Source organism: Microchirus variegatus (genome assembly GCF_963457635.1).
Source record: "Microchirus variegatus genome assembly, chromosome: 2".
Lineage (NCBI taxonomy): Eukaryota > Metazoa > Chordata > Actinopteri > Pleuronectiformes > Soleidae > Microchirus > Microchirus variegatus.
In genome coordinates this window covers 31,665,161-31,684,323 of record NC_139803.1, presented here as the reverse complement: position 1 = coordinate 31,684,323, position 19,163 = coordinate 31,665,161, and the positions used below count along the sequence as shown (strand labels likewise).

General features: G+C 43.1%; 1 protein-coding gene across 1 annotated transcript; it reads left to right on the top strand.

Annotated features, from left to right (window-relative positions):
* The first annotated feature begins 11,655 nt into the window (after nt 1-11,655).
* ky (kyphoscoliosis peptidase) lies at nt 11,656-18,774 on the top strand. Its single transcript, XM_083885794.1, has 7 exons — nt 11,656-11,745; nt 13,089-13,669; nt 14,659-14,773; nt 14,932-15,049; nt 15,910-16,101; nt 16,241-16,431; nt 16,531-18,774. The coding sequence occupies exons 2-7, from the start codon at nt 13,109-13,111 to the stop codon at nt 17,856-17,858; spliced, it is 2,505 nt and encodes an 834-aa protein (XP_083741920.1). The 5' UTR covers nt 11,656-11,745; nt 13,089-13,108; the 3' UTR covers nt 17,859-18,774.
* The last annotated feature ends 389 nt before the right edge of the window (nt 18,775-19,163 follow it).

The window sequence follows — 19,163 nt, the reverse complement described above, 5'->3', positions numbered from 1 at the left end:
AATTCCGGTATCTTTACCGATATCAACTCCAGTATCTATGATTCCGATATCACAAAGTCCAGCATCTACAATACCGATATCAACTCCAGTATCTATGATACTGACATTAACTCCAGTATCTATGATACCAATATTACAATGTCCAGTATCAACAATACCGATATAAACTCCAGTATCTATGATACAGATATCACAAAGTCCAGTATCGACAACACCCAAATTTTGTTATGAGCATAAATAAACCAAGTTAAAATAAAAAATTATAATCATAATAACAATAATATTAACAAAATAATTGTAAAAATGTGCCAAACAAAGCGCATAATTCAATAATACACAATATAATATGTAGCCCGTGGCAAATTTAAAAATTAACATTGGAGCCTTAATTAAGTCGTCAATGAAAATGTGACCCAGACACACAGAGAGCAATTGTTTGACCTGGCAAATAAAACACTTGGCAAGTTAATCAGGTAGCTGGACGCTAATGCTAACGGTCCACAGTTGCCGTGTTTGAGCTGATTGATTAATTGCTTCTACAGGAGTGACTCGACTCCACTGCCGTCGCGGTTCATTAAAGACACTTAATAAACAATTAACACTGCCAACCAACGTCCCGTGCATCCGTGAACACACAGCAGCGACACCAGTGTTTATGAAACACGTGAAGGCAGACAGAAAAACCACCAAAACATGTTCTCTGAACATAGTATGTGCTTTAAATGAGTGAGGAGAAAAGATGAAGTTCTGAATTCATTCGAGACCTTCAGTTGTTGACTAATGCTTGTGTCAATATGATTTATGAATAAATAACCTTTTTTTCATGGTATTTTCAAGGTAGACGGAGGATTTTCTGAACCTAGTTTGTTTCTTCTATTTTTTGCAAAAATGTGTTGAATAAAAAAGGGGGAAAGTGACATGCAGATGGATGGAACACGCCTGTAATAGTGTGGGCTTGTCTCATTAACAAAAGCTCAAATTGAATGCAGCGGCACATTAATATACGAAAGGTGCAAAGGTTCCAAAGGCACTCAAATGCAACAGCCGTGCAACCAGCTACCAAAACAGAAAGAGTGCGTATCACTCTCTCAGCTGAACACGCCAGTAATCTACGATACATTCACAGAGAGACAACATTTGTTCCCTGACATCTTGCACCTTTTGCTGAATGAATAAGTATCAGTGAGTTCCATTTGAAATAAAATAAAGCTTTAAAAGCCCATATGTTTTGACCCCTACAGCTTTGACGGGGTCACGGGTGTTTTTTCCCCCCAAACCCCGAGTCCATCAACATGTAGAACACGGCGTAAACAACGTCAGAGATCCGAGCGCAACTCCCACAGGAACCAAAATAACATGTATGCACTCTCAGGTCCATGAGGAGCTCAGGATAAAAGTGCCAGCCAAAAGGGCAAATATATATCTATATATATTTTATATATATATATACAATATGAAAGAGGTAATCCTGGTCAAGAGAGACAGTGAAAACAATCCACAGTGGATTAAAAGTGCCTGTTTGAGAAAATTCAAGGTCAGGAATATACGAGTCGTTTAAAACAAGGCTCGGAAATTCTGAAGGATCCAGGACTATCATGCCTCGGTCCTAAAAGGGGCCAATTAAAAGTACAAGATAAGGCAAAAGGAAGTTCAAAAGGCTAATAGCGTGTCTTTCTCTGAGGAGCAATTACAAGCACTGTCATTTTTCTGATGTAGGAACGTAGCAAAAGAAGACAAAATAAATGTAAACTATGGCAAAACTACAGTGATAAAGAAAAATGTTCTGTTCCATTTAATTCTTTCTACATTTGCTCTACAAACACAGCTTATATTGGACTCTTATTCTACAACATCATACAATGTAAAACACAATACATCGGTTCTATATACTGTATTATGTTTAGAATAGTAAGAGTTAATCTGTGTAATTAAGGACACAATCAAAGCAGCAATGCAAAGGAGGCGAAACTTGTACAAATCTGTTCTTTTAAATGGCCAGATTACACTGGTCTTGAAGCTCAGGGACCGTAATGAAGTAAAATCTATTACGTTTGTCGTTAAGTCGCTTAGTTAGTATGCATGTATGTACATACAACGTTTCCCTTTTTTCCTGCCTGGGTAAATTCACTTAATATCATAATTATGACATAGCAAAAATGATTTAAAAACACTCAACTACTACACAAACAAGGAGTAAAACAATGGAACAACATTACGATAAAAAAACTGCGATTAACACGATTATTGATCAAATTCTTTAGTTTAAATGTACAATATGTTAATTATTTGTTGTGCCTTTGAACTGCAGCCATGGACAAACATGTTAAAAACCCAACAAACACTGAAATTATAATGAATGTGATAAATGTTATATATATATGCAGTTAGTTTAGTATAGTTGTGTTTATTTTATGTATTCAATTATGAAAAATATAAATATGTATTTATTTATTTCATTATTTATACATTTGGGAGGATCGTGTTCGCCCAAAGGTACCATTTAAGCTAGCACCGCCACTGAGTACAGGCCCGATCGTTGGTTTCCATCACGTTTGCGTTGGGAAAGCGAACTATGTGTCAACACAGTTTAGAGCAAAAGTGTGTGGGGGAAAAAAACACCGCTGACAGGAGATTAAACGTGACTTTAAATCGTCTTACCTGCCGTAAACCGATGAACTGGCAGCCCTGTCACGTCATCCTTGGCACTTTTCATGACGTTCACCGCGTCCAAACAGCGTCGGGAGCGCAGTGTCCGTTACCCCTTTGTCTCTTCTGGCATGAAAGCGGGTTGAAAGCTGACGACGTGACTTTTGTTTTGTGCGACCGCTTCATTGTAAGCAACCAAATAAACCACAGAAGAAGGACAAGAGGAGGAAGGAGAAGGAGGTCATCAGGTGTTCCTCACAGCGCCGTGGCCACTGAAATCCAAATTATCAGATTGAAAACGATTAAAAAACAAAATTTCATTTCATGTCGATTAGTGTTTTTTTTTTAACTCATAATAATGACTTTTTAACACATAATTATAACTTTATAACTTATAATAATGACTTTCTAACTCATAATAATGACTTTCTAACACATAATTATAACTTTCTAACTCATAATAATGACTTTCTAACACATAGTTATAACTTTCCAACTCATAATAATGACTTTCTAACACATAATTATAACTTTCGAACTCATAATGATGACTTTCTAATTCATAATAATGACTTTCTCACATAATTATAACTTTCGAACTCATAATAACTTTCTAACTCATAATTATAATCGTTTACCTGATAAAAAGGATTTTCTAACTCATAATTCTAACATTTTATCTCATAATAATTACTTTCTAATTCATAATTATAACTTTCTAACTCATAATTATAATTGTTTACTTCATAAAAAGGATTTTCTAACTTATAATGCTAAATTTCTAACTCATAAGGACTTTCTAACACATAATTATAACTTTTTGGACAATAACTTTGTCCCTCAGCATTGCAAATTATTGTACTTATTTCATTATGACTTTCTAACCCATGATTATTACTTTTAATATCTTTAAAAAGACTTTCTAATGCATTGCATATCCAAATAATGCAGATATATATTATAATTATAACAGTTTAATATCAAAATTACTTAGTTACTCGTGTTTATCCCATATATCTCATCGTAAAGTCTCATCTAATTTATATTTTAAAAAATCACACTGGGAATTTTTTTTTTATGAGAAAGTTTTTTTTTTTTTTTTTTTATCTGATAAAAACCAGAGTCCATGGTTATTATCTATGTACATATCTGCCACAACAGTTGCACCAGTAACCAGTTTTAATGTTGTGGTGGTAAATTAAAAGTTGCACATGACTCCAGTTGCCGGGCAACAGTGGGTCGTTCATGTCTCTCGATCAGCAGCAGATATTGATCACAGGTGGCCTGACCTCGAGCTGTGTTTGAGAACTTAGAACGGTGGAGGGCAACATTGACCTCTCAGTGTGCAGCCTGATGGAAATTATTATTATTAGAAGTTGAACGTAGTGTACTACGTTTTCCCGGTTTACGGATTTTGGGAAAAGATTCATGAGTTTTTGTGCACGTTCAAGCCAATTCATGTGATAATATATTAAGGACACACATCATCACGTTCTTTCATCTCTTTGACGGTGAACGTCCAAACCATCACATCAAAGTGTTACTGATGTCATCGTCGGTTAAGGAGTGCTGTTTAAAGGCAACTGCTGGAGAACACTAGGAACGCAGCAGTAATGTAACGTCACGGATGAAAGTTGACCTAAAACCCTAGAAGAGAGACGCCAAAAAGAGACGTTTCCCTGCGGCTGCAAAACAACTAGAACAAATAATATTTGGGCACCTAGCTGAGGTGCGCAAACACCAGAGAGGGATGCAGTAATACAGCATCACAGATGTCATCTGCCGTTCAAAACCGCCCCCCCAAAAAACCCCCAAAGAACTAAAGTAAAATAGTTATAAAACAAACAATCAAATCACAATGACGATCGTAATGACAGCCGACCAATCCGAATGGCAAATGGAGACAAGCCTCATCGGAGAGGCCCTTCAGCCCATCTTGAAGAAGCACTTTGAGAACTTCTCCGCATCGCAGTGGTACATGCTCACTGCACACGATTACGACTCCTCCGTGTCAGCGTCACTGGCCGATCTGTTGACGGACATTGTGCAGATGCTCACCGCAGTCGTTCTGAGGAGGATGAATCCAGAGGGCTGGCACGCCAAGGGCTTGGACACGGCGTTGGAGGACCTCAGCAAACTCCAGGCGGACTTCCTCACCAATGAATTCGCGAACGCTCTTCAGATCCCTGTGGAGAGATGCGAGAGGGCTGAGGAGCTGACGGCACTGGTGAGGAGTGAAGTTTCAGAGAAGGTTCAGTCCATCGCTGGCACTGCCATCGACTGCTGCACTTTGCCCACAAAGCCTACCGTCTTTGTCAAGGGCTCCTTGTCCAGCGCACAGACCCTTCAGAAAATGGTGCAGTGTGCTGGACAGTGTTTGAGCGAGCTGAATTTGCAAAGCCTTTGTTATTGGCATAAAGACAAAACCTTGAATTCGGTGAAACCCGTTTCAGCTCAGAGCATAAAATCCAACATGTCTGCCACTGAAGCTGCTGAGGCGGTGACTGATATTCTCACCAAGTGGTCCAACATTATGTTTAGCATTACCTCCGAGGAAACCATTTCAGATGAACTCGATGTTGGCTCAGAAGGACCCATAAGCATGGCTGAAGCAGTCAGTTTAGCTGAAATCATTTCAGTCAAAACGGTCGTTAGCTCAGAAGAATCCGACATTCGATCAGACAAACCAGACGTCGGCTCAGACGAACGAATCGGAGAAAGGGAACCAGATAGTTCAGACGAAATGATTTTAGTCAAATCAGATGTCGGATTAGACAAAACAATTTCAGACGAAGCTGACGTCAGCATGAAATCTGACAAGACCATTTCTGACGAAACGGACGTTAAATCAGAACAAACCATTTCAGATGAAGCAGACGTTAGATTTAACAAAGCTATTTCAGTCGAACCAGACGCTTTGTCAGACGAGACAATTTCGGACGAAGGAGACGTTAGATCAGGCAAGATAATTGTGTATGAACCAGATTTGAGATTTGACAAAACTATCTCAGATGAAGCAGACAGGTCGGATGGAATTATTTTGGACGAAGCAGACGTTAGATCGGACAAAACTATCTCAGATGAAGCAGACAGATCTGACGAGACTATTTTGGACGAAGCAGATGTTAGATCGGACAAAACGATTTCGGAGGATGCAGACATTAGTTCGGAATGGACAATTTTGGATTTAGCTGACATTACATCGGACAAAACTCTTTCAGACGAACTGGACAGATCGTACAAAACAATTTCGGATGAACCAGACATTATATTTGACAAAATGATTTTGGATGGAAAAGACATTAAATTGGACAAAACGCTTTCAGACGAACCAGACCGATCCGACAAAACTATTTCGGATGAACCAGAAAGATCGGACAAAACAATTTCGGATGAACCAGATATTAGTTTGGACAAAATGATTTTGGATGAAAAAGACGTTAAATCGGACCAAACGATTTCAGACGAACCTGACACTAGATCGGACAACATGATTTTTGATGAACCAGAAGTTAGATCAGACAAAACGATTTCCGACGAAACTGATGTTAGATCGGACAAAAGATTTTTAAACGAATCTGATGTTAGTTCGGACAAGACTATTTCGGACGAACCAGATCTTAGATCAGACAAAACTATTTCGGATGAACCAGATCTCAGATCAGACAAAACAATTGAGCGTGAACTAAATGTTAGCTCAGATGAAACATATGTTAGACTGGACAAAACCATTTCGGACGAAACAGACATTAGATCTGACAGAACAATTTCGGATGAAATCGTCATTAGATCGGGCAAAGCTGTTTCTGAAGAACCAGACGTTAAATCGAACAAAACAATTTCAGATGAAATAGACGTTAGATCGGACAAAACCATTTCGGACGACATTAGATCGGACGAGACGGTTGCGAACGAAACAGACGTTGCATCTGACAAAACTGTTGTGGCCAAACCAGACGTTAAATCAGACAAAACTATTTCGGATGAACCGGACGTTAGATCTGACAAAACAATTTCAGATGAAGCAGATGTTGGGTCGGACGAGAACCAGAGGAGAATCGGAACAAACCTAGATACGAATGGAGATTATCTTGTGTCAATCAAGATGTTTCTGGCGGCTCAGGATGCAGCAGCGGATATTATCTCAGAAATTTGGAATAACCTGCCCCCAGAGGACAACAGCTCAACCTTTTCCCCTGGAAGCAGAGAAACCAGTTCTTGTTTTTACGCGGCGACAACGTTTGAGAAAGTGAGAGCGTTTTTCGATGCAGTGGCCAAACCTTTCGGGAATATCACCTGTGACTCCGAAGTACTTGACAATAACATATTTCCAGCATTTGTCCAAAAACTGTTTGACAAAATGGTGACAAATCTGAAGACTTCATTGAAGGAGGAGAACTCGCCGTTTTTGCTCCCTCAGCTGCAACACAAAGAATCTCCGAACATTCGGAGGACACTTGGGCAGCGTGCGATATCAAAGAAAACTAGCACCGCTGTTGAGGCTCCCATTGTCTTTGATGCCATCGAAAAACTGCAAAGCATCAAGTCCAATGATGAAGTAATGAAATTCTCCAAACACCTGGTGGAGAAAGTTTACGATCATCTAATGCCTGCTGACGATCACAGTCCAACGTCATGTGACGTCATGTACGTCATGACAGAGGATGCCGTGGGGAAGTTCATGCAGCAGGTGCAACTCTGGATGGAGAACAAGTCCTCGGAGAAAACGCACCGCTATGAGGCTGTGGCTGGTGCCATGGCTGAGATCGACGAGCTGATCTCGAAAATAGTGACCAGCTCAGCAGAAAGCAGCTCGACGGCGACCAACGACAAAATCGGATGCGAGGACGACATGCGTTGCCCAGAGGAGGTGGTCAATCGTGTCATCACTTCTTTTTGCGAGAAGCTCATTACCAGTCTTCTGAGGCCAAGTGAATTGTCCACCGACGTCCAGTATACCATCAAGCGGCTTTCATACATGGTGCAGGAAGGGATGCACTTCTCCAACTTGGCCATCAAGAAACTGGAGAAGAAAAGCAAAAATGTCACCGTGGCTGTGATTAAAAACCTTCACGTGGAGTTTGGCTCGCAGGGCAACCTTCTCGAAGCCGTAACCTCACACGATACACATTTCGACGATGCCGTCATCGAGAATCTGCACACTCAGCTTTGTTACCTCCAGAACATTCAGAGGTCTGGTATTAGCCAGTGGTTCTTCACGTTGAAAAAAGGTATAGTCAAGCTCTTCAGGCGCTGGTGCTGAGTCAAGTTCTGGTGACTCAAGCTGGATTCATGGTTCTAAATGGTTCCTTTGGACAAAAGGCGACGAGCATCTCCTTCATCAAATTGGCAGCGCAATGACAAAGGGACACAAACACCAGCTCATTGCAACGAGCCTCCATTGCCCATGGACTGTGGAAAAATCAGTAAAGGAAAAGGAAGAAGCAATAAAAGAGTATGTGGAATCCATACTTAAGTGTACGTAAAACACACAAGCTGTCAAAGACTTGTGTAAAAAGCAATCTAAATTTAATAATTTCATAAATCTCAATCCACCTGGAAATGTCCACATGTGAAAAAAAATGTTACTGCAGATGTAAATAAAGATCAAGATGGAAAAAAACAAATGTCTGAATATAAATGTGTGATTGGTGTGATTTTTGCATCAGATTTTAGCTGCTTTTAGAGGATGTTAAAAGGCGAGTAGAACTGCGGTCAGATTTTCTTAAAATTCATACCTTCACAAAGGCTCGGTTTGAACAGGTTTTTCTTGGGTTTCTCTAAGTGGAAGTTGTAGCTTCGATCACAGCACTTTTACTGCACTCTGTGCCACTTCTTAAGCCTTTCTTACAGTCACGATAAAAAAAAAGTCCAATGTAGAAATATTAAGGTTTTACCAGACTCTTGGATCGAGGCTCCAGCTCCTGCCTCAACACACAAGTGCCACAGTAAAGACAATAAGCTGTTTATTGTCTAAAAATATCCGACATCAGAGTTTCTCTTTCTGTGTGTCCACATGAGATTTAGAGAAACTCCTTCATGTTTCTTCTTCAGCAAAACAAAAAACAAAACAAAAACAGACACGACTTTGCTGTGACAACTGCATTGGCACAGAACAGAACCAAGCGGTCAGAGCGCTGCATCACTCCAACTCCAAGGTGCTTGTAAATATTTGATTTTAACCCGGGTTTGCAAGTCACTTAATAGCCAAGGGCCAAAATATGGTTGATACATTTGAAGATAGAAAGCCAGTGGGTCACCTTAGATCTCCAGGAAGCAGTTTCTCTCACGCCTCTGGTCACAAGCAAAACACATGTGAGGGTTTATTTACCCTGAAGATACAGCAGCCTTCAGACGCTCTCGAAGCCCAGTTTTCATATTACTTTGATTTCCTTGATTGTTGCTGTTTTGAAGCCAAAATGTCTTGAAACGATTTATAGTCGATCATATATAGTTGAAGTGCATTGTGGGTACGTTGCATGCTCCTGCGACAGTATTTTACGTTGCAAAGGAGATGGCTGAACTATAAGTGAACCTGGCTAAACGCCCAGTTATAGTGAATAAAAAGCAGATTAGTATCACGTGTGTCAAGGGTAACGGCTACGTAAACAGTAAAAGAAGGGGCGCTCGTGCTAGTGGGTGGGGCTTTAAGCAGTGGGCGGGACCTCAAGTTGTCTAAATCTCGCAGGAACTGCATGAAAAATGAGAAGTAGCGAAATAAAAAGAGCTCATTCGAGGTCTTACCATTCTTCCTTCATGGAAAATGTCTGTGGGTCAGTGGTCACGTGGGTCAAGGGTCTGGTGTTCAGGCTGATTCGTCCCGAGACAAGACGATGAAAGACTGATTCACTGATCACTTTATTAGGCACAGAAGAAACCAAGCAATGTGGCGGGAGTGGTACCTGGTGCTGTCTTCTGCTGCCGTCGCAATTTTCTCCCAGAAAGCTCCTGCTCGATGGAACCCGGAGATTGTGGTTGCAGTCCAGTCGTCCTGCTGTTCGTGAAACACTCGGACCAACAACCACATCATGTTCAAACTCACTTCAATCCTCTTTTTTTTCCCCCTCATTCTGATTGCTGTTATTTGCATTAACAAGCATTTGAACAGGTGTGCCTCATAAAAAGCCCTGATGAGTATAACTGCTGTATAGGCCGATTGTGATCTCTGCATTAAAGATGATTAAACAGTGCCAGTCATGATGAGGCATCTTTAAAAAAAAAAATTAAAAAAAAAAAAAAATACAAAATTCAGCTAATGAACCCATTTGGGAAGAAAAATTCAAAATTCATCGACGCCTGGAAGCAAATTTATCATCATTTCCTTTTCATTCTGTGCCATCGGTGCCTCACATCTCTTTGGAGAGAATCCCTGCCTAATCAGCCAGAGAGAGATTCCTTCGCCGACAGCTGTTCACACGGCGTTATAACTCCACGCTTGGCTCAGGAAACACCACCGCCACCACTGGCAGAGGAGGAGGCTCATGCCTCAATATTAACGTTATGTAACACCGTCTCTGTTATGTGTTGCAGGGATTCTTCACCTTCTGCTTCATCTTTGCTTTGTTTTGTTTCTGGGTTTCATGGTGATTCAGTTTGACACGGGTGCTGGCTTCAGGCTGCTACCCCCCCCTGCCCGGCTCGCCCTGCAGTATTTATGTGGCGCGTGTGCACACAGACAGGAGAAGAAGAAGAAGAAGCTACTGTGTTGAGTTGACGGGAGGGGAAAAGAAAAAAAGGTGAGAGAAAAAAACCTTGATGCTCTCAGCTCCCCTGACGGAAGGAGACAGCCTCGAGAAACCACTTGAAAAGGCATCGAACAGGTTGAGCTGAAAAGTTCAAAGCGTCTGTGGTGGTGGAGGAGAAGAAGAGTGGAGAGGAGAGAGGAGACATGAGGAGAGGAAAGGAAACTAGGAGCAGAGCCGTTGCAACGTGGTACGCAAACTAGACCTTGCATGGGCCGCAAGTTGAGAGGGGGCCCCTCATGGACAACTTATACAGCCTCACAGCAATGACACCATTTCGTATGTAAACCACATGCAACCTCGGGATTCCACCTAAAGGGGGCCCCACTAGTTTGTTGTCAGAGGGCCCCCCCTTGTCTTTCTTTCACTTGGGCCCTCAGAGACCTTAGAGACAGCCCTGACGAGCAGTAAAAATTTAGTTTTCACAACAATATGTTGAGTCAATTGAGTCCAGTTTTAAATGAGACATAATTCAGATTATGATGTGATTGCAGGAGATGCTGGATATTATAATCAGATTAAGATGTGTACATGTTTACATCTGATTGTTCCTTCTTTCGAAGTGTAACTTTAGTCTGGTTAAAGCGATAGTTTCTTTTGAAGTGTGGTTGTGAGCGCCCCCTATGCTTATAACCATGCCGTGTTAAGTCTGTGATATCTTAAGAATAGGTTTCTGGCTGAATCTCATTATTAGACAAAGTGTTCTGACTGGAAACTTGAAGTTTGGGTCGCTTTGTCAACCGCTAGCTCTCCTGCACCAAAAACTCCATAGAGAAAATGAGGAATTTTAAAATCACAGCACACAGGAGTTGTTGGACCGACTGCTGCTTCCGTCAGTTACTCCACGTGTGTTGTTGTGCGACTTCGGTGTGAAATCATTCACTTCAAATTCGCAGCAATGACACGCTGATTTTCTCTATGGAGTTTGGTGCAGGAAGGTGAGCTGTTTTTAAAAAAATACAGCCACACGCACACATGACAAACATGCATTCCCACTCACTGGTGTGCTCAGATATGCTGCAATGTGTGTGTGCGTGTACTGATTAGCCAATGCATAGAATACACATCACATCGCACATCTATCATTGAGCAACACACATGCACTCAAAAGAGACGTCACACTCCTCAGTTGGGGCTTACTCTATTGGCTGGTCTTAACTGCTTTGTAGTATTTTTAGGCCTGTTATTCTGGGGCCTGTCGTGTCCTGCCAGGCCACTGGGGGAGTATATAAGCCTCCCCCCCTGTAAGTGGGCACCACTCAGGACACACAGTGGAAACATCTCTGCGCCGACACTCCAGCAAACACCCGGCAAACATCCAGCAAACATCCAGCAGGCATTTTCAAATCCTCGCAGGGTGAGTTAAACCAGACCGAGACTGACATTAGCCACCGTCTCGTTTGTGTGTGTGTGTGTAAAAAAGCATTTTGTGTGTCAAAACGTGTATCACTGATGCATTAAAGTTGCAGTATGTAAGTGTTGATGTTATTATTCTGACTGAGGGATTTTTTGTGAGTACGCAGCAGTAGAGCAGGGGTGGGCGGAGACGAGAATCCAGTAAAAATCCCATAAAAATGAACGTCTGAAACGCTTCGTGGAGCACAAATGACTTCCTGTCGTGCGGGAACGTTGCCAAGCAACACAAGATCCTAACTAGCTCTAAAATATGAATCCGTTCCAATTCAACACAAGTAGGGAATCACAAAGAATATCATTAAATTTATTGATGACAACTTATTTCCATTTTTATGTCATTTCAAAATTTGATCAACACGTTGTAAACAGTTCATATCACTGTCATGTGGCAAATTTCCATCTACACAGTAAATATGTAACTGAAGCTTGACTTAAAAAAAAATGTATATCGTAAATCAAATTACAGTCTGCGCTATTTATAGGAAATATTGCAGTGAGATATTTTATCCAAGACCTAATTTAAACACCAGTGTAATGGGAGAGTTGTGTGCAGCTCATGCTGAATCAGCATCATTGTGAACTAATTTTCTGTAAGTTACACACTACACTTGATTTTTCTTAAAGAGTAGATGTGGGAATGACTTCAGTTCCCCCCCGAGAGAGCAGACACTTTAGCTGCACTCTAGGAAGGTCAAAGGTCAGGGTCAGCTGTGGCACAGAGCTGATAGGACTCGGTGATCTGCTGAAGGACACTTGAGCTTAGGTAAAACTTGTCAACACACAGCGTCTGGCCATTCGTGTTTGCCCGCCGTGCCAACCTGCCCCCCCCCCCCCCAGGGTGCTCTCATTTTCCAACCGGTTACTCGGTTTCAGCTAAGCTACGTGTTCACACATGTTGCTCATTTCTGAGACGTGTCGAACGTGGTCGTCCGTCCGCTGTCGCTTCATCACTTTCAGGAAGTTTTAAGGTCACGCTAATGCGCGTCTTTGGCCGATCGCCGCGACAGTGAGCGATGATTCCAGGCCCCCGCGTTCATTACGGTCATGAATGGACGCGACATAATTGCCAATTCATCAATGTCTCGTGCAGAATGTACCACACACTGTCGAATATACTCTGTGCTTCAGTCAGTGCAGCATGTGCATCAGTGCCATGGCTCTTTTGTGACAGTGTCTCATTTTAAGCTACTGAACAAAAGATGTACCTGCTGGCGGGATTAAGCTAAAAATAGCAGAGAGAAAATGGATGCAGTATTTTTTTTCTGTGTCTTCCCCCCTGGTTAGGACGCCATGCTTCCAGCATAATGTCGGCCGAAGTTGCTATTCAGAAGTTCTCCTTCCCCTTCTCCTGTGCCGTGCGCCTCACTCAGCATGACAATGTGACCCCGAAGGGCGGTCTGCAGGTGAAGGCCCTGGAGCTTCATGACCACCAGGAGAATCCCATGATAAGCAAAGCCAGCAAACCTGATCCGGTTATAGGAGCCGTGGCTCATAAAAAGAATCAAGGCCCCGAGTGTTCGGTGCCCCCTCCGCCCGGGGGAGATGTGGCAGCTACCCAGGGCGCTGCTGTGATTTCCAGGCGAAGCGTATTTGAGAAACTGGTGGTGGAGAGCGAGGATCAACGCCCGGCAGCCAAGAGACAGCTGTCGTGCGAGAGCGCGGCCAAGACCATCAGTGTGGTGAAAAAGAGTGCAGTGAGGAAGGAGGCGGAGGAGCAGAAATACCTGAAAGCAAAGACACACGTGGGACCGAGGGTGACGCCGCGCGCTGTGGCGACAGGGAAGAGGAAGCGTCGGAAGGATCTGTTCAGCAGCACTGAGGTGTTCCTCAGGGTCGATGCTCACGCTGTCAGAGCTGGAGTCGAGGTAATGATAACGCCGTCCTGTTTGAATGTCTGAAAAGTGCAAATTCATCAGCTTTTACTGAAAAAAAGTCTGATTTTAGTCAGACTAAAACAATAATTTGGTTTTCTTAATGCCATGTAACCACATTAGTCGATTCATAGTCTGATTACTCCAGCATGTTTACGCTTAGTCGGACTGGAGTCAGACTTGGCGTCCTGCGCAGGCGCCAATATTTCATGCCTGGTCTTTGACCCGGAATTAGACAACAGTAATGTTACTGGAAAAGAACAAACAACATGATGGCGTCGGCAAGAGCGACATTTACGGAGAAGACCGACTTTTGGACTTTTCACAATTAATTATGTACAGTAGATACCAAACATACAGAACCACAGCACGATCCAGGATCTTAAAAGCTGTAGTTACAAAAAAACACATTTGTTCTTACTGACAAAGTTAGTCAATAACAAAAACAAAAATTACTAATTCTCTCTCTCTATGGAATCTGCTGGTTCTCAAGTCCGCATTGCTAAGACAGCACTATGTACTGTAAAAAACAAATAATAAAATTTTCCAGATTAATAAAATGGTCCAGATTATCTTCGATCTGCCACAGGATAAAAACAGAGCTAAAACAATTTCCTTCGGGATAATAAAAGGATTCCGATTCTGATTCCGAACAAGAGCAAGAAAAACCACTGCAGACGTATAGAAGGTTATTGAGTTCCTGAGCTCCGCAGGAAAAGCACTGAGGAATGATGCATCAGCTACTGCAATAAAAGCCACAACAAATACCACAGCTTTCATGTAGCACCCTCATCCTTGAGTATGAAAGCTGACCTTGTTTGTCCAATACACTGAATGGCACTGAAGAATTGCTGAAAAATAGGATGATGAGCAGAGGAAGAGAGAACAGTGGCAGTGAGAAAACATGACAACTCCATCCTTGGTTAGCTTATTGAAAAATATATATGTTTTATCTAAGAGAATATTGTGTGTTTGTATTGCAGTTGAAGGAGAAGTGTGTGTATGATGTGAAGACGATTGTACAGAGTATCACACAAGGAGCCAGGAATGAGCTGGAGAGGCTTCGTGCCATTTGGGTCTGGCTGTGCCACAACATTGGTGGGTTTACAGAGCTATTTATACTTCCATAATAAATCCTATCATCATTCTGTAATATTTAATTACATATTCAGGATTGGCAGCTCAACAGTGTTAAGAGCATGTGCCATGTTTATACCTTGTATTGGAACGAAAACGGTGGTCTGTGGTCTTCACAGAGTACGACGTGAACGGGTACCTCGGCCGCTCGGAGAAGTTGAGCTCACCGGAGGAAGTGATCGCGGCCGGTCGAGGCGTGTGCTGCGGCTACGCTAGCCTCTGTACAGAAATGTGCAGGTAAACACAGCAGAAATATCAACATGTCCTTCATATTGATTATGAAACATAGGAACAAGATGGGGATTATTATTTTTTTAAAGGATACACACAAAACGCACGATACTTTGCCACAAAGCAGCAGCAGCAATAAACACCATGATTTAGTAATCAAAACACGGAGTTAGCGATTAACACCAGATGTTAGCAGTCAATACAAGGTGTTAGCAAACAGCACAAGGTGTTAGTGAGCTACACCAGGTTTTAGTGATCAACACCAGGTGTAAGTGATTAACACCACTTTTTATCAAACCCACATGGTGTGAGCGATTAACGCCAGGTTTTAGCGGTCAATACAAGGTATTAGCGATCGGCAACAGGTGCTAGCGAACCCACAAGGTGTTAGTGATCCAACACCCAGGTTTTAGTGATAAACACAAGAAGTTAGCGATTAACACCAGGCGATAGCAGTCAAATACAAGGTGTTAGCGAACAGCACAGGGTGTTCGTTATTAACACTAGTTTTTAGCAAACCCGCAGGGTGTTAGCAATTACTACCAAGTGTTAGCAAACCCACAAGGTGTTAGTGATCAACACAAGGGGTTGGAAAACAGTTAGGAATCAACACCAGCTTCAAGCAAACCCACAAAGTCTTAACAATTACCACCAGGTATTAGTAAACCCACAAGATGTTAGTGAAAACCTTTTTCAGAGTTTTCTTACAAAGTGCTCTTTCTCCTCGTTTTAAACTAGTCCTTCATTGTTTTGCTTTGCGATGCATCCTTGATCCCCCCCGAGTTCCACCAGCTTTATCAACCTGAACTCAAATGTTAGGACATTGGATGTGGAACAAAAGGCTTTGTTTGTTTTTGTATTTACAGAGAAGTGGGCATTGAGTGCCAGGAAGTGCCAGGCCACAGTAAAGGCATCGGGTACTGTCAGGGCCAGAGCCTCAAGAATGTGAAATCCGATCACCTGTGGAACGCCGTGCTTCTGGGAGCACAGTGGTTCCTGCTGGACGCCTGTTGGGGGGCAGGACGAGTAGATATAGAACATGAAAGCTTCGTCAAAAGGTTTGTGTCTTTGTGGATGATGTTCTGTAATTTCAGATGCCTTTTGAGTTCCTCAGTCTTTGATGATTGCCATGCATCCGCGACCAGCAGTGAGTTGGGTCTCAAAACAGTCTGCTCCTTCCATCTGTCGCCCCTCAAGGTTCGATGACTTCTATTTCCTAACGGATCCAGAGGAATTCATTGAGTCGCACTTCCCTGACGAGGAGAAATGGCAACTCTTGGACACGCCCATCCCCCTGGAGGAGTTTGAGAGGAGGGTCTTCAAGACGTCAGCCTTCTTCACCATGGGGCTGAGGCTGATTCAGCCTCATCACTTTCACCTTGTCACAGGTTTGCCCTCAGTTTCCTTGACTTTGAGTGGTTCAGGTGAATCCTTGGTCTAAGGTCTTTCCTTTCAAGGCTTATTTTCATTTTTCATTTCCTCCACAGATGAAGGCGAGGCAAGCGTGTCCCTCGGCTTCTCCAGAACCACCACCTTCACCTATGAGATCACCCAGCACCAGGACCTACTCCACTGTGGAGCTTCAGAGCAGAAAGAATCCAACAACTCTTCCTCAGGCTTCCTCACGGTTTCCCATCGCAGCATGAAGCTGCAGCTCCTGCCGCCTGCAAGCGGCACATATGACGTTAAGGTATTTGCCAGACCTGAAACAGAAGTCACTCCTCTGGTCTGGGTCTGCTCCTTCACGGTGGAGTGTCCGAATGCCCGCGCCATGGAGGAGATCCCGGAGAATCCCTTTTTGTCTTGGGGTCTGCAGCCTGTGGCAGCATCTTTGGGCCTCACAGGCAGCAGCCAAGGCAGCGAGGTCGTTGAGGTGGAGGACGGCGTCTTTGAGTTACTGTTGAAGACGTCTCGGCCACTGATGGTGCTGTGTGAACTGGTCCACCCAGAGCTGGACGCTGCAGTGGCCAGGCGCTGTCTGGCTACTCAGATCCAGCCGGACGCTTTGACCTGCCACATTCTGTGCCCCTTCCGTGGCTTTTACCGCCTGTCAGTGTTTGTGCGGGACTATGAAAAAACAGACGTCAAGTTCCAGAATGCTGCAAACATCCTGTTGCACTGCAAAGGAAAGATGGTCGGACTCAACGACCTCTTTCCTCCTAACCTGGGCTCGGCGTGCGGCCCGGGGACTCGCACGTCTGAGGCCGGCCTGTCCAAGTTCAGCCACACGGTGGCGGTAGTGAGCACGCAGCAAGGGAAATGTAACATCACCTTCCACAATCAGCAGGACCTTGAACTTCACACTGTGCTCAGCAGGGAGGAGAAGAAAACACCAGCTATTCCGCTTTCTCGCCACCTCTTCTGCACGTACACAGACAGCAAGGTGACAGTGAGCGCTAGCCTTCCTGGCGCTGGGGTGTATCGGCTGGGCCTGTACGCCAAGATGGCCCCCGGTGGAGATTTCAACCCCATGTGTGACTTTGTTCTGAGGAACAGCTGCGATCAGCCGGGGCCTCCGTTCCCCTGCGTCTACTCGGCCTGGAGGAAAGGCTGCGTGCTCTTTGAGCCTCGCGTGGGCCTGCTGGAGCCCGACTCCTGGGTCCGCTTCAGGGTGAGAGTCCCTGGGGCACAGAGGGTGAGCGTGGTGGGGGAGACACGGACTGAACTGAAACTGAACAAGAGCAGAGTGTGGGAGGCCGATGTTTTCAGCGGGAACAGTCTCCAGCAACTGAAACTGGCCGCCTCCTCGGGGGAGTCCAGTGACATGGCCGTTTTGATGGCCTTTGATATTAAGCAGACGGAAACGGAAGAGTGAAAACCAGATGGTTAGTTCCGTGAATGTAGCTGTTCACTGCCTCATCGGGTTACGACTACATCCACACTACGACATTTTTGTTTAAAAATAAAACCGTCCACACGACTGCGACCTTTTTCGAGCTTAGCTGTCGGCTGTGAACAAAAACTTGCTTATTTTCCGTTTCACCTTATCTCTCACTGACAGAATTCCTTGTTCTCCTCTCAACATTGTGGTTTCTTGTTAGTCGTACTTTCTGGAACTGGAAATTCTGCTTCCTGTTTAAATGGTCATGTGATATACCGGTAATTCCCAAAATGTGGGCCACATTAAACTTAATATATTCAGGATAGAAGTGAAATGAGGTTTCCACATTTTACAGTATAGATGTGCAAAGGTCTAGATCTACTGCTTTTAATGACATAAACAACATATAATATAAAGGTTTTCGGGGCTACAGAAGATTTTCAGGTGTGACTGTGGACACGGATTACTTCTAATGATCACTTCGTCTGGTGCAGATGTTCAAAAATGCAGTAGCATGGATGTAAAGGTAAGGATGACAATAACTCAAACTGTGAGCCGCGAACTTTCAGGTGTAAAAGAAACATTCATGGCTGCGTTTCAGTTCAGCCAACACTGCCAGTCAGAATAAGACTATGTACATGAATGTTGATTCTGTGAATGAGTGAAACTCTGTGTGAAACAAACCTACGTGGCATTTTAAAATGTATTTATTTAATTTAGGTAGCATTCAGTGTAAAAACATTAAAACGATGGTGCTGTGCTTTGGTGCTAAGCCATGATATCACACTGATCATTTGTGTTTCACTATTATTATTATTATCATTATTATAATAAATTATATGTTGTGAGCGTGTGTAAATATGTCTATTGTGGGATGATGGTTGTGAATCGCGTGCAATAAAAAAATGTCAATCAATATCTAACCATGGAAGACTTTTCTTTTTCATGTAGAGGTTTGCAAGTTTGCGTCACTTTGTAAAACGGCACACACAGGAGTTGTTGATCCACTTCTGCCTCCATCTTTAAGTTCAAATCTGTTATTTTAAGACTAAGGCATTTCAAACTCTTTGTTTGGTTTCAACTCGGCACACAAACCTAATGCACCTGACCTAATGTGGCAGCAGTGGAATAGCAATGCCCATGTCTCCGAGAGCTAAAAATTATGATTTTCTCTATGGACTTTGGTGCAATTCAGTAAAAAAAATGCTCACATTACGGCAAAAAAGCTTACCAAAGAGTATGTGGTTTGGAGTAGTAAAAGTGTATAAAAGCAGAGGTGTACAGTAGTGAGGTGTTGCT

Bases quoted from the DNA above. Each gene is read 5' to 3' on its own strand.
- ky (XM_083885794.1), top strand. From the start codon at position 13,109: ATGTCGGCCGAAGTTGCTATTCAGAAGTTCTCCTTCCCCTTCTCCTGT. The intron at 13,670-14,658 runs GTAATGATAACG...TTTGTATTGCAG, and splicing joins CTGTCAGAGCTGGAGTCGAG to TTGAAGGAGAAGTGTGTGTA. The intron at 16,102-16,240 runs GTTTGTGTCTTT...TCGCCCCTCAAG, and splicing joins CATGAAAGCTTCGTCAAAAG to GTTCGATGACTTCTATTTCC.